This window comes from Tupaia chinensis, unplaced genomic scaffold (assembly GCF_000334495.1).
Source record: "Tupaia chinensis unplaced genomic scaffold, TupChi_1.0 Scaffold000708_1, whole genome shotgun sequence".
NCBI classification, from domain to species: domain Eukaryota; kingdom Metazoa; phylum Chordata; class Mammalia; order Scandentia; family Tupaiidae; genus Tupaia; species Tupaia belangeri.
The window spans coordinates 1759270-1774342 of NW_006160231.1; the positions used below are offsets into that span (position 1 = coordinate 1759270).

Here is a 15073-nt window from a genome sequence, read left to right on the forward strand (position 1 = left end):
GTGATGAGCATATTAGGGTAGTGCTAAGAACTGAATAAAGTCCACATCAAACCCTTCTTTTTTTTTTTTCCTTTTTTTGTAGAATTGACTAGAGGTTGGGATCAGCAGTTAGCATAATGGCTATGTCGCTGGACTCCCACATAGTCGACTGCAGTTTGCATCCTGGACCCAGTGGCTTAAAACTCACGCTCGGTGCGTGTGCATGCATGCCCAAGATCCTGAGAGGAGAATGGAGGAGAAGGGATTGCGGCGTGGCCATCCCCCCGGGGGGTGATTTCTTACTTTCTGTCTGTCTCTGTCTGTCTGGTGAGCACACACGCCCTATAGCAAAAAAAAAAAAAAAAAAGAAACAAAAAAAAACTCTCAAAAAAAATTGGCTAGAGGTTTCAGGGAACACTGTCCTTAGTTAAGGTTAAAGTGGTGCCTTCTCTATCCCAGCCATACGCTTTAACCAGGAAAATGTCGATTGAAATGATGTGTTTCTTTGAGAACAATGCCACAGTCCTCATCTGGAAAGTGTTGAATCAAGGAAATTCAAGAGCTAATTCGTCTGAAGACTGCAGGAATACTTCAAAGACCCTCACGAGACTGTGATTTCAAGCTTCATCGTTGACTGTAAGGTGAATCCCCCTGGGATAAATGTCCACATTCATTTAGCATCTGTTTTTGACTGACTGCAAGAGGAGTTTAATTAGTGTTGCAGATGAGCATTTGCTTCTGATTTCCATCTCTTTCTAGATCAAGTCCTCTAAATAGCAATTCCTCTGAAAATTGCGTAGCAGGGGGACTGGGATGCCTACATCCACTTAGAAATCATAATAGCGTTTACCACCACTGAAGTTTAGACCTGTTTGCCAGATTGTGGGGGAGCGCCTGCTCAGATAAAATACCAGCCCTGTTTAAGATGATTTGGTATGCCCTACTTCAAGTTCAGATGTTTAAAAACTTTAGTATCAACATATCCATCCTTAAGGACATTTTTAGAGGAATTTAACAAGCAATGCACAGGGCCTCATTGTGCTAAATTACTCCCCTCTCCTACCACAAGTAAGAGACTGATGGTTTGGGTTTCCGGGCACCAACACATACATGTGTGTGTGTTTCACTATACGGTATGTGCATTTGCAGAGAGACAGAGTTACAGCGAGAGAAAGTGAGAAATCACTCCCCAGGGCGGGTGGCCACGCTGCAACCTCCTCTCATTCTCCTCTCAGGATTTTGGGCATGCACACACCCGGTGTGTTTTTGTTCGTTTTTTTGTTTTTGTTTTGAGAAGTTTTTGCCATAGCACACGTGTGCTCACCAAAGACAGAGAGAGAGAGACAGAGACACCTCAGTGGGGAATGACACCCAGGGTGTTTTTCAAGCCCTGGGACCGGGACTCAACTACCTAGCTGGCCATGTGGGATCCAGCTGCATTAACCTCTGTGCCACCTGCTGGCCCAACAATCCGTACAATTTTAACGCCCTCCCCGCTGTGGAGCACTAACATCCTCAGTGTAAATGTGTCCTTTTTTTTTTTTTTTTTTTTTAAATCCCCCCCCGGGGGGGGGGCCCACCCCCCCACCCCTCCCCCCCCTTCTGCCACACCGCAATCCCTTCTCCTCCATTCTCCTCTCGGGATCTTGGGCACGCACGCACATGCACCCGACGTGTTTTAAGCCACCGGGTTCGGGATGCGAACTGTGTTCGACTACGTGGGAGTCCAGCGACATAGCCATTACGCTAACTGGTCCCCTAAATGTGTCCTTTTTGATCAGACGCTTTACTCTTTTTTTTTTTTCCCCATGCTTTTATGTCTGAGTTTTACCTTGTCTTAAAAACACTCCTACTGGAACTTTCTGAAACTGAATCTTCAGAACATAGCGTCTGGGACCCAAGAATCCCTTCCAGCCCCACAGCACAGTGCATGCTGTTTTTCCTTTTCCACCGAGGCAGATGCCAGAATACCGCCACAAACCATCTCCATCGTAAACACCCAAGACTCACGTGGTTTTGAGAGCGCCAGATTCCCTCCTGCTGATGGAGCTGGAGCTCCTTAGCACAGGACTTGTAGCAGTGATGACCGCCTGACTGAAAATCGGCATGGGAGGGACATTTTGTCTGCCATCCCAGTCTAAGCCCGTAACTATCAATAATTTCCAAAAGGTGGTTCGAGGTCTTGAGTTGGCCATGACGGGAGAATGGCAGGGTGGCATTAGCGTCCCAGTGGGTCCCACGCAGGGCTGGTAGGGGAGTATGATGGACAGTGAAATGGCCACTTGCCTCTACCACTGCCCTTCTGGACCACAGCCCAGCTGAATCACCAGCTGCTGGGGCATATTCCGTGTCTTCATTCCCATCCTTCATTTGTGTCGTACGAGCACGTTCCTCCCTCACCTCCTGTGAACGGAGTTGATGTGTTAAGTCCCAGTTACTTGCCTCTTCGACTCTGTAAGACGCGCACCAGAACGATGTGGCGGTCTTCTCAAGACTTGAATGTGTACTGTCGGGATGAATTTACTGCCTTCTCAGGCAGCAAGATTTTTTCCTTGCCAGTTTCACAGAACAAATGGCCCAGTATACTCGCCACCAGTGTTACCAACCTCACAGACTGGCACGTCCGTCATGTTAGCCTGCTTGTTTGCATGGTACAGCTGGTACTCAAATGCCTGTTCGGATTGGAATGAGCTAGGCTAAGTGGGCCCTTGTGGAACCTGGAGCATTTCTCAGGGACAGGTGGCAGGAGAGGAGAGCTCGAAAATCATTGTTCTAAGAACCGGGGTTACCCAAAAGAGCTGGGTTAAGGCTTTGTTAGCTGTCATGTGGCCAGGCACAATGGCAGGATTTCACACTAGGGCCAAACCCTGAGCAGATGGCAAGGCCACTCAAGGAAGCTTCGGGCAGAATCCCAGGCCTGCCCTCCAGAGCCACTTCCCAGCACTCGGGATCACGTGACCCAGAGACAGGGTTCTCCAATGGTTCTGGGCCAGCCGGAACCCCAGCCAGCATGTGCAAGCTACTGGGAAGATGTCTCTATTGATCTTCGCACCCAGGCGATTCCCCACACCGAGTGACCGCTTCTCAGGTCTGGAAGTGGGGAGGCCCTCTTGGATTGTTTGATCATTTGAGTTCCTATCAATTTGGAGCAAATCAATTTCCTTTTTGTGGCCAACTCTCAAAATGAACCCCCTCCTTTTCCTTTGTGGTCTGCACTGTGCGTCCCCTGCTCCGTGTTACTTTCCGATGCGGGCTCCCTCTGTACCGAACAGCGACAGAACAAGAGTGACTATCAAAGAACTGCATGGAATTAGAACCAAGTGTACCTCAGGTTTCTGATCCTGTCTTTTCCTAAAGGTACTGTCTCTGTCCTGGGAGCTGCCTTACGTCTTCACATGTGTCAATTTACACAAAAGGAAGACTTCACACGACTGGGATTCCTGCACCCAGAACAGGTGCGAGAAGAGCAGGCTGCCCAGCCCCAAAAGGACAGCCATTCTCCCCATTGGTTCCAGCCCCTTCTTGAGTATTTTTAAAATAATTATTTAGTTTTATTTATTCTTTTTTTTTTTTTTTTGACCAGAGAGAGAGAAAAAAAGTGAAAAAGCAAACCACCAGGTCCAGGACTTGCACCATATGGGAGTGTCCAGCGCCTTAACTACCACACCACCTGCTGGTCCCGAGTATTTTTTCTTTCTTTCTTTTTAGAGAGATTTTTGCTATAGGGCGCATACGCTCACCAGACAGAAACAGAAAGTGAGAAATCGCCCCCAGGGGGATGGTCACACTGCAGTCCCCTTCTTGGTTCTTCTCTCGGGATTTCGGGCATGCACACACATGCATGTTGGGTGAGTTTTAAGCTGCTGGGTCTGGGACTCAAACTATGGTCGACTATGTGGGAGTTCAGCAACATAACCATTATGCCAACTGCTGGTCCCCTCTTGAGTATTCTGCCAGAGCCGAAGCAGGTGCTGTTGCTTCCCTGCGCGCCCCTGCTGTCCCCAGAGCTGCTCCTGTTATTAGTGGCACACTATAACGTGAGCACAGAGGGGAACGAGAGGACACTGAGGGTCTGGAACCCTTTCGGTAAGAAGCCCACTGCGAGTGGAAAGCTAAAGCGCCACTTTGGATTGTCTGATCTTCAGCCAATCCTGAGTCCCATCGGCGAGGGCAGCTGTAAGCGAGCAGCACGGACGCTCAGGCGCCACAGCCGCAGTTTGTCTCCGTTTATTTACACCCATTGATTCGCTTGCTCTGCCTGCGAACTTGCAACTGATAAGGTGCGCAGGGGGGGTGGGGGGGGGAGCAAAGGGCACATCCTTGCCGAGCTGTGGCACTGCCCTGCTCCTCCTTCCCTTGCCCCACCCCTGCACACGAAGTGCCATGGATCCCAAAGTCCACTCTGCCTCCTCCTCACCCCCTCTGGCTATCAAAGCTTCTTTAAGATCCTTGGTGTGAGAAAATCATGTCATGTCCAAAAACTCTCCTTGGAAATCCATTCTTCCTTAGAACATGAGTGTTCACAAGCACCCATGTAGAAGGAGGGGCCTAGATGGAACCTTGGCAAGGCTCCTGGCGAAGCCAGACACCCAGCAGCTGAGGTGGAGCAGCAGTTCTGGTCGTTATGAGCTACTCCCGCGGCACCCAGGGACACAGAGCTGGGCAGCTTAGGTGCCACAGTCCAACCGTCCTCGGACACAGTGATCCAGGTCTGTGTTATATAATACTGCAGCTGTAGGAAGCAATGCCGCTTTAGGGAATTAGGGTACAATGCAACAAAGTAACCAGAAACCAAGTTTTCCCCTATGAATTAGAAAATAGAATTCTTCTTCAATTATTCTCAGCAAGTGACAAAATCAAAAACGCTCAGAGAGTACACTGGCTGACAGCCTAGTGGACTGAATCCACCCTCCTAGTGGGACAGTACGGAAGGGCTTCTCACAAAGAGTAGCATCATTTGGTTCAGGTGAGTCAAGGGTCCTGCCCCGCCCAGATGGGTAAGGATTTCTCCAGGACATATCCACAGCATACAGAATTTGCTCCATTCACACTTAGTAGTCTGTCTGCAGTCAGCTTCATTGCCCAGACATGCCGCCGTGAGGTCTGCCCAGCACGGTGGCATCGGTGCGTCCGAGCACAGGAGCATCAGAAAGCACTGCACTTGGGCCGGACGTGGAAGTCCTAGGCAGTCAGTCTGCACTGTGTTTCCTTTGGCTTAGGAAGAGGTAGGTCATTGGCAGGAGAGGACAGAAGAGATGCTCTTCAGGAGACTCACAGGTGACGGGCGCTGTCAGGGCTGTGGGCTCACATGCAACACGGGTAAAACACCACCCACGGGACTTAGGAACACGGCAAGACAGGCACTCCGGACAAAGCCAGTCAGCATCTTCTCCCAAGGCAGGGCAGCGACTGGCAAGAGGCGGTTACAACAGATTATCTTTTGAGTTCCTAATTGTTCACTAAAATATCAGCAGGATTTCCTAAGAGGCCATCCATGTTGCAGAGCGTCCTGCTAAACCAGGGCTGGTTTGAGAACCTGACGTAAGTCACCTTCTAGGGACAGAATGTCCTTTATGACGAGACTCTGCACAGAGATGGAGTGTCCAAATGACCTGCTGAGGGTAGCTAAAACACAATGAGGGGGCTGGGGGCCACGCCATCACACGGATGAGCAGTGGGGCCAGGGCGGTGGCAGACAGCCCGAATCACGTGTCTTTTCTGCTCCTGCCATGACGAGCCTTGCTTGTTTCGTTCAGTTGTAGGTGTTTCTGGCTAAACGTTTTAATGAGAGTTCCAGGAACTAAGGCCACCAGGGCCATGGCCAACAGCTTAAAGACAGTTTCCCAGGAGAAAAGAGCATCCAGGGAGGTCAGAGTAGACAGGATGGAGCCCGTCTGCACACAGATGAAATTGTAAGGGATCAAACCTGGAGGAAGGGGAGAAAAGGCTTGTTACTGGAGCTAGGAAACTCGGGAACCTTCCGATGTCATCAGGAGCTCGGGACAGGGATTCCTGACCTCTGCGTGTTTGTACCTCCTTCCCTTCTTGCCTCCTTCCTCCTCTCCCTCCTCTCCACACTCCTCAGGAACACCTGCCTTGTTCAGTGAAAGAACTGAGATGGTTTACAAAGATGCACACACTGCACAGTACGATAAAATTCTGTAACAGCGAAGACAGAAATGAGTGCAGAGGAACGAAGCAGGGAGTGCAGTTAGCACGAAGGCACAAGGTCCGCCGACGGCCGGGCCGAATCTGCCTGAGTGCCCGCCAAGGGGAAGGAAGCACCGTCACTATGAGGGCCACAGTCTGTCCGCATTCCTTACTGCCTCTACTAGGACACCGAACCCGCTGGGTCCCAAGTCTGGCTGGTGGCTGGACAGCTAGATGCAGCACAATCCCCTAATGAAGTTGTTAAAAACATCCCCCTGGGAACCAGTAGTTGGTGTAATGGTTGTCACTGGACTCCAATGTAGTCGACTACGGTTCGAGTCCCAGACCTGGTGGCTTAAACTCACACCAAGGGCGTGTGTGTGCGTGCCCAAGATCCCGAGAGGAGAAGAGATTGCTGTGTGGCCCTCCCCCCTGGGGGGGGTGATTTCTCACTTTCTGTCTCTCTGTCTCTCTCTGTCTCTGGCGAACGCACGCGCCCTATAGCAAAAACCTCTTAAAAACAAAACAAAACAAAACAAAAAAACCATCCCCTGAGATTCTGCTTACTTGGTTCTGGAGTAGAGACCAAGAATCTGATTTTTTTTTTTTTTAACAGATTTTTATTATGGGGTGTGTGTGCTCGCCGGAGAGGCAGAGACAGAAAGCAAGAAATCACCCAAGGGGAGAGGGCCACGACACGATCCCTTCTTCTCCTCTTGGCACGCACACATGCCTGGCATCGAGTTTTAAGTCGCTGAGTCTGGGACTCAAACCACGGCTGGGGAAGTCCAATGATATAACCATTATGCCATGGTCACACCATCTGCTGGCCCCAAAAGCCCGTATTTTTTTCTAAGAATGATTTAATTTTATCATTATTACTTTTAAATTTGCTACAGGGCACATGTGTTCACCAGACCGGGGGTGGGGGTGGGGTGGGGGGTGAGGAAGCAAGCTACCAGCTCCAGGACTTACCATGGACAGCCATGGGGGAGTCCAATGCCTCAACCACCGCACCACCTGCCGTCCCCAAAACCTGAAAAGCATCTTCCCACCCCAACCCCCAGATCCTGAGCGGCATTCTCTGACAAGCGATTCCTCTTCTGCAGGAGGAATTCAGAACAGGTAAAGATCAAGGACAATACATGACCCACTCCTACTCAGGGTCACACGGCTTATGAAGGACAGGAACTCCGGGCTCCAGCATCGAACCAAGCCTCCTGCCTCCCGGGTACTGACAAGCTGCCAGCCCCTGCTAGCTGAGGTGCTCAGGCTCTCTGGCTGAAAGCCATGTGGCCAGAACTCATTGTGGTGGATCTTGTTTAAGACCTCAGTTCCTCCCAGGCGTTCCCTATTAATAGCAGCTATTAGACCCAGACACCCCGTATCACCTTTCCCGCCACACCCGAAGGGTTTCAGAGAAGACGACCCTTGGCTTAAGGAGGGTGGTTTATTTCCTGCACAGAGAAAGCAGTACTCACTGATTTTACGGGATGTGAACACTTTTCTGACCGGGTGTCCAAGACCCACACTTTGAGAAACCTGCTCAGGTTCTGGGGCGGCTGTGTGGCTCGAGGTGGGGTGAGCAGCTTGCTGGTGCTCGTACAATTGTCAAAGGCAGGGAAAGACTAAAGAAATCATCTAACTATGGGGCCAGCAGATAGCATGGTGGTTAAGGCCACATGGTCAACTCAGTCCGCGTCTCAGACCCGGCAGCTTGAAAAATCACACCATGTATGTGTTCACGCATGCCCAAATCCCAAGAAGAGAATGGAGGAGAAGGGATTATGTCACAGCCATCCCCCCCGAAGGGTGCTTTTTCACTTTCTCTCTTCAGCAAGTGCACATGCCCTATGGCCAAAATCTTGAAAGAAAGGAAGAAAGAAAGGAAGGAAGGAAGGAAAGAAAGAAAGAAAATCTAATTCCACAACTGCAGAACTCGGGATCCAGCAGAATCCCTCCTAGGAACTACTCCTACTGAACATGTGCATCACCTGGAAAACATCAAAAGATGGTGACCCATGGGACCAGCAGATGGAGTAATGGTTACATCACTGGACTCTGACGTAGTGGACCACAGTTCAAGTCCCAGACTTGGAAGCTTAAGCTCACAGTGGGCACATGTGCGTGCGTGCCCAAGATCCCAAGAGGAGAATGGAAGAGAAGGAACTGCGCGTGGCTATCCCCGCTGAGGGGAGATTTCTCATTTTCTGTCTTTCTCTCTCTGCCTGTCCAGCAAGCATGTGCACCCTATAGCAAAAAAAGGGACGGGTAGCATGGAGGGTTAAGGCACTGGACTCCCACATGGCCAACCACAGTTCGAGTCCCGGACCTGGCAGCTTGCTTTCTCACTTTCCCTCTGTGGTCAAAATAAAAAATAATAAATAATTATTTAAAAAAAAAAAAAAAGAATAGATAGCAAAGTTTGACAGTCACTGACAAAGAGTGAGATTAAAAGCATATTCCCAGATACCACTTCCAAGTGATATCTATGGTAGGCCCCGAGTCTAGACTCGACACACCCCTGACCCTGCCATTCTGATAACGGTGGCTGAGGCCCACGCTCGGAACGACACTGCTCTGTTCCCAGCCCCTCCTCTGGCGAAGCAGCCACTGAGGGTGAGCGACTGGCTGAAGGTCATGCAACTGTGCAAGGGCAAGAAGGAACCGCGTGGATGCCGGCTCTCTGAAGACGGAGCTTAACCTAAGCAGGGGCCAACGTCAAACAGGAAGACCCAGGCTCTGCTCCCTCCTGCCACTCCCACCCAAACCTCCCGGCTACACACCCTCACTCCAGCCGTGTGCATCCTGCAGCAGTCACTGGGCACCTGCTACGGGCGAGCACCTACTACAGGCCACCCCGTGTGCTTACAGAGACGCTCCCTGATGACCCCGGTGCCTAGCATAGCGCTTGGCACACAGCAGGTGCTACATACCACCCTTCTCTGCCCCCGAGCGCGTTCACGTTCAGGCCTGAGTAGATCTGAAACCAGGGCAGGTTACTTTAGGTCCTAAGGTCGAGACAGGCTCTTTGTGCGCTTGTGTCCCCAGGGGCTGCGCACCCACTGCAGCCCTGCACCACGGCAGCGCTAGACTGGAACTCACCGATAAGAACCGAGAAGAAGAACTGCACGATGGGGATGTTCAGGATCGGGGCCGAGAGGTTCAAGAACCAGTTGGGTGTCATGGGGAAAAGTCTCAAAAACAGTAAAAAGAAAAACAAGCTGTTTCTGTTCTCCTCCACCTGTAGCCAAAGAGCACAGGGCAGTTAAGCAGCAGAAAGGGTCTCCGGCTAGTCACACCTGCAGGTGCCAGGCGCTGTTCTAGACACGATACACTCCCGACTTGTCCAATTGGCTTTTCCCCAATTTAAAAACGGAGGTACCCGAGGACCAGGAAGCCGGGAACTTGCCCGAAGTCACAAAACTGGTAATGATGGGGCTGGGATTCGACCCCACGTCTATGCCTTCTGAAGACATCCAGAGAACCTCGAGCCTCTCAAGGCAGGATGGAAGAGCGCTGTGCGACAGCCCTCCTGCCCTCTCCTCAGGACTGGGCGTGACTCTCCAGGGCCTGGCACTTGGGTGTCCCCCCTTACCTTCCTCTGCAGCAGGGTCACTTTGTCGGGAAAGTAGGAGGACACCAGCTGTTTACCAAAAACACTGGAGAGCAGGTAGCAGCACGTGGCGCCCGCCGAGGTCAACACGCAGCACAGCAGAAGCCCCAGCCAGGGCCCGAACAAGGCGCCAGCTAGAACATTCTGCAAGGAAAACAGACCTCAGCCGTGAGGACATGGGGCAGCTTCGCGTCACCTCATCCTGAAGCCTGGGAGGCCTGGCTTCCTTCCCCTTCCAGTGGTCTCCACAGCCAAAATTCAACACCTGGTTTGTTTTATCGTTTTGTTTTACTTATGCATTTCTTTCCATAAGCGAGACAGACGAACAGACACCCTCTGCAGGGCCGCCATGCCTCGAGCCACCCTGCCTCTCAGCCAGCCCTGGATGTGGGGACGCACGAGCACCAAGCGTTCAGGGAGGCGTCTGGTCACAAACCCAGGACCTTACCCCGTGGGCCAGTTTCACAGAGCACCCTGTTACTGTGGCACCACCACGTGGCCCCCAGCTCCCATTTTAAAGAGGTGAATGAGAAGCAATGGTCACCCCGGCCTCAGTCTCTTCACCTCTGAAATGGGGCAGGCATCAAAGCCTCAGAGGGCAGGAGAGAACTGAAGTGGAGTAACGTGTATGCGGCACCCAGCCTGCTGCACGCTGTGGCGAAGCTGTGTCTGCCGGGCTCCATGAAGGCGGAAGCGAAACCTGCACATTCTCTTCCCCACCCCGAAGGACGGACACAAACCACGAATACCCCTCAGCGAGACTGCACCAGCTGGGACCTGGCGGTGGAAGAGGTACACCACACGGCGAGGGGCTGGGTTCATGCCCAGAGACCTCTGAGGGGGCCGGGACATGATCCAAGGCTGGCTGGGGCGGGGGTCTGACCTCGGGACCCTGCTGGTGGTGCTATCTCTGTCTCTCCCTCTGTCTCTCTTACTCACGGGATAAATAAATGAACGTAAACAGAAACGGACCTCGTGAGCTATCTAAGATGCCTCGTCTCGGCTCTGCTGGAACTCTGTGAGGAACGCTGAGACTAGGGGTTCTATGTTAACCGAGCTGGCACTTAGAGTCTCAGCTTATCAAAACTTAAACATGAACCAGTACTTCCCAAAGGCAGTCTGTCTGGTAGGCGTCAACCTGCCAAAACATGGGATCCGAGAGAGACAGCTCAAGAGCCATGGTGGGGCCAGCCCCATAGCACAGTGGTTGAGTGCTATGTACAGGGAACTGGTCCCACCTGGTTGACAGCAGTTTGAATCCCAGCCCTGGCAGCTTGAAAAACACGCCAGACCCAGATCTTGACAGGATGGAGAAATGGAGGAAATGGAAGAAAAAGGACTGCGGCGTGGGGGTGTTTTCTGTCTGTCTGGCTCTGTCTCTGTCTCTGTCTGTCTCTCTGGCAAGACAGAAAAAAAGCGAGCATTGGAAGTGAGGCGATCTGCTGAGGAATACTGCATGCTAAGCCCTTCACGCTCCTGTGCCCTCCCACCCCCGTGTCTACACTGTCCGCACTGCGTGTTGGGCGTGAGAGATTAAGTATCTTGTCCAAGATCATCTGCAGGGCCGGGATTCGCCTCCCGATCTGGTGGAGAGCCCCCAAGTAGCAGCTGGCTCTCTGCTCTGCAGAGGGATTGCTCAAGGGGAAGAACAGAGACGGGGCAGGCCCAGGCAGTGAGTCCTGACTGCAAGCATCACGCCTCTCCCCTGCACCTTTCTTGGACACATTTGCTTTTCTTCCAGTTTCCAACAAAGACACTTCATGAGCAGATGCAGCCTGAGCCTGGAGTGGAGAAGAAATGCTAGGGCAGGAAAGAGCAGCAGGAGAAAGCAGCCTCAGGGTCCTGATCCCATACGCAATCGGGAAATGCCGAGGGCCAAGGCGAGCGGGCACCTTGACGCTCACTGCTCTGTCTAACCCTCCGCACAGCAACCCCATGAGCTGTGCTGGGTTTCCACACCGCAGATAAAGGAGGTTGGGAAGGAAGCAGGACACTGACCAGGAGGCTGGAGCCAGGGATGGCAAAGGCCTGTTTGTAGAGGTAGGCACTGCAGAAGAGCAGGAACACAGAGGCCTGGTGCTCCTTCCGGTACTCGCGCAGGACCTCAGAGAGCTCCCGCAGCTCGGCCAGGTCTGACGGGAACCACAGCGACCTAGGAGAAAGCAGATGGAAACGAGTCCAGACTGAGCCGGTGGCTAAGAACGAGACCTGGCTGGCACCTCCCCCAACTTGGCTACTACCAGGTGTGTGACCCTAGCTAGTCCCTGGGCCTCAGTGTCTTTGTCTAAACGAGAAGGAGTTAGTGCTGGGTAATCACTACAGTTCTCCTTTAGCATTCAGACTTGATGGATTTTTTGGTTTTTTTGGAGAGGTTTTTGCTATAGGGCATGTGCACTCACCAGAAAGACAGAGACAGAGAGACAGAGACAGAAAGCAAGAAATCACCCCCCGGGGGGATGGCCACACCGCAATCCCCTCTCCTCCATTCTCCTCTCGGGATCTTGGGCATGCACGCACACGTGCCCAGTGTGAGTTTAAGCCACCGGGTCTGGGACTTGAACCATGGTGGACAACATGGGAGTCCAGTGACAGCCATAATGCCATCTGCTGGTCCCTTATGATCGATTTTTAAGAGCCAAATATGTTTGTTCCCAGGCAAGTACAAAAGATGGCCCTTCAAGGATGCCTCCCACCCAACAAGCCAAACAATTCAGACCTCACACAACTCCTGAATTACCAGGCAAAGCCAGGTTTTATCATTCACTAAAGCTATTAAAGATCCTCCAGGGGGCCAGCAGGTGGCAGTGGTTGAGGATCCCTGCAGGGCCCACAGCAGTTCAAGTCCCGTACTGGCTTGCTTTCTTGCCCTCCTTTTCTCTCTCTCTTTCTCTGGTCAAATTAAAAAATAATATAATACAAATGGAATTAAATAAATAATTCTTTAAAAAAAAAACTGAGACAAAATTATATTAAAAAAAAAAAAGATTCCCAGGAACCAGCAGTTAGCATAATGGCTATGTTGCTGGACTCCCACGTAGTTGACCATGGTTCTTACCCCAGACCCGGTGGCTTAAAACTCACGCCGGGCGCGTGTGCGTGCGTGCCCAAGATCCTGAGAGGAGAATGGAGGAGAAGGGATTGCAGCGTGACCACCCCCCTGAGGGGTGATTTCTCACTTTCTGTCTCTATGTCTCTGGCGAGCGCACGCACCCTATAGCGAAAACCTCTCCAAAAAAAAAAAAAAAAAAAAAAACACAGGGACTGAACACTGTTGTCCTAATATTTAAATGGCAGTACATTTCTCGACAACGCCATTCTGTGCCAAGCACACCTCCATGCACTTTACACACAGTACGCAGCATTCACAAAACAAGACCAGGCAGGTATTCTGCCTCCTGCCTCGTCCGGCCCTTCATGAGAAGGAGAAAAGTAGAGAGAGCCAGAAAAAGGGGCAGGCTCGATCATTAATTCGTGAATAATTTAAAGTCCATGACATGGTCTTCTAGAGAACTGACGTCTTAAAGTCCCAAGGGCAGACCAGGCTGAAGTGGAGTGATGGAGGGAGGGGTAGGGGACTGAGAGGAGGCGAGAGGGGGCTGGGTGCACGCAGGGGCGAAGGTCGGCGGGAAAGCCGGCTCAGGGGTCCGGGCGAAGGCGATGTCCCACGCGACCCGAGGTGTGCGGGCAGGCTCTGCCCGGGTAAGACGCCGCGCGTCCCCAGCAAATCGCGGCTCGGCCAAGCCTCCCACCCCCCCCGCCTGTACGAAGCGTGTGGCCCAAACTCCGAGGTCGGGTCTTTGTCCTTTCCCACATCTAATCAGTGACAGGTTCTACCAATTCAACTCCTCCTACCCTGTCCACCTTCCTCCTTCCGTCCCCACTGCGGACCCTCCTATCCCGACCCGCGACGCCTCGGATGCGGGAACCCGAAACTCCCATTCCCCGTGCACCCGAACCCCAATCTCCGCCGCCCCAGTCATGCACCTGTCTCCGGTCTCGGAGGAGCCCAGGCTCGGCCCGCGGGGCAGCCGCGTCGACAGCAAGTACAGGGCGAAGGTGCACCCGGCGAAGACCAGGAGGAGGCCGAGCAGCCGGCGCATGTCGGCTCTGCGCGGCGGCCAACCCCGTAAAAAAATCAAACCCAGGTTGCAGCGCCGGGACCTTGCCGCGCCCGGACTGCGCCGCGGAGCGAATTCGGGGACGGACTGGGGCGGCACGCGGAAGCCCCGCCCCGCCCCAGCCCGGGCCCCGCCCCGTGTCCGGCCCGGACTCCGCCCAGTGTGCCCCAGGCCCGGGCTGGGGAGTCTGCCAGCGCGTCGTGTCGTGCGTGGTTCGGCTCTCGGTCTGACTGCTCCTGTTCTCGTCAGCCCCTGTTTCCTTCTCGGTCTCTGCAGGCACCGGGCGCCCAGGGCCAGGCGATCCGGAGCGGAATACGAACCCGCCCGCAGCGGGCTTGCGGTGAAGTGGTCCAGGCAGTCGGTCCGCAGCCTGCTGGCGGCGCCGTGCAGCCCGGGTATAGCCAGGGCGCCAGTCTGGTAGGGCACCGAGATCATCATTTTCTTTAGTGCCTGTGGAATCCCATTGCCCCTAATCCTCCCAACTGTCGTGCAGGGTAGGGGGTTTTGTCTTTACTGCACAGGTGAAAGAATTTGAATCGCTGAAAGATGAAATGACATCTCCCCAAAGAGCCAGAATCCGAACCCAAGTCCACCTGGGTCTAAAATGAATGGTCTTTACACTGTGTGGATTCGCGGAGGAGGGATTCACAAGACTTCCACAGGGGGGAAAAAAAAAGGAGGGGAAAGTTGAGCTGGGGCCTAAGTAAGGCACCAGGGTCCAGTTTCAGTGAACCCCATGTGTGCGAGAAATGAGTCCGAAGTTCGGGACAAACTGAAGAGCCCTGAAAGGCAGGTGAGGAGGTGGATATTTAAGGGTTGTAGGTGGCGAGACAACAGAGGTGTCTAAGACAATGATTCAGTGCCCATTTGGGGCAAGAGAGTAGACTAGGTGCTAAGTTGATAACAGCAGTGTCCTGATGAGAAAGGACACAGGCCTGAGCCAGGACCAGAGTGGGAATGCAGGAGCAGGCAGAGTGGCCTGCCGGTTAAGGCACTGGACTCCCACATGGCCAGCCGTGGTTCCAGTCCCAGACCTGGCAGCTTGCTTTCTCACTTTCTCTCTCTGGTGAGTGCATGTGCCCTATAGAAAAATATTTTAAAAATAATAATGATAAATAAAATTAAATAGTCAAAAAGAAATGAGGAGGGCTGTTGGCCGGAACGGCCATCTTCCAGTAATGAACCAAAATGACGAACACAAAGGGAAAGA

At 52.7% G+C, this 15073-nt stretch overlaps 1 protein-coding gene and 1 long non-coding RNA gene across 2 annotated transcripts in view; both read right to left on the reverse strand.

Moving 5' to 3' along the window:
* The window catches only part of LOC114010084 (uncharacterized), a 6335-nt gene extending 2806 nt beyond the window's left edge, over positions 1–3529 (reverse strand). The window contains exon 1 of the long non-coding RNA XR_003551472.1: positions 1990–3529. This is a non-coding gene — a long non-coding RNA (uncharacterized LOC114010084). The remainder of the gene's footprint in view (positions 1–1989) is intronic.
* Positions 3530–4280: 751 nt separating this feature from the next.
* TMEM41A (transmembrane protein 41A) lies at positions 4281–13867 on the reverse strand. Its single transcript, XM_006160780.2, has 5 exons — positions 13730–13867; positions 11744–11897; positions 9728–9889; positions 9235–9373; positions 4281–5905 (listed from the first exon to the last, which is right to left on the reverse strand). The coding sequence occupies exons 1-5, from the start codon at positions 13843–13845 to the stop codon at positions 5685–5687; spliced, it is 792 nt and encodes a 263-aa protein (XP_006160842.1). The 5' UTR covers positions 13846–13867; the 3' UTR covers positions 4281–5684.
* Between the last annotated feature and the right edge of the window lie 1206 nt (positions 13868–15073).

Coding starts and splice junctions, on each gene's coding strand:
- TMEM41A (XM_006160780.2), bottom strand. CDS start 13,845: ATGCGCCGGCTGCTCGGCCTCCTCCTGGTCTTCGCCGGGTGCACCTTC. Junction 9,890..11,743: donor TCCCTGGCTCCAGCCTCCTG/GTCAGTGTCCTG, acceptor TTTTCCTTGCAG/AATGTTCTAGCTGGCGCCTT. Junction 9,374..9,727: donor TGACCCTGCTGCAGAGGAAG/GTAAGGGGGGAC, acceptor CTTTGGCTACAG/GTGGAGGAGAACAGAAACAG.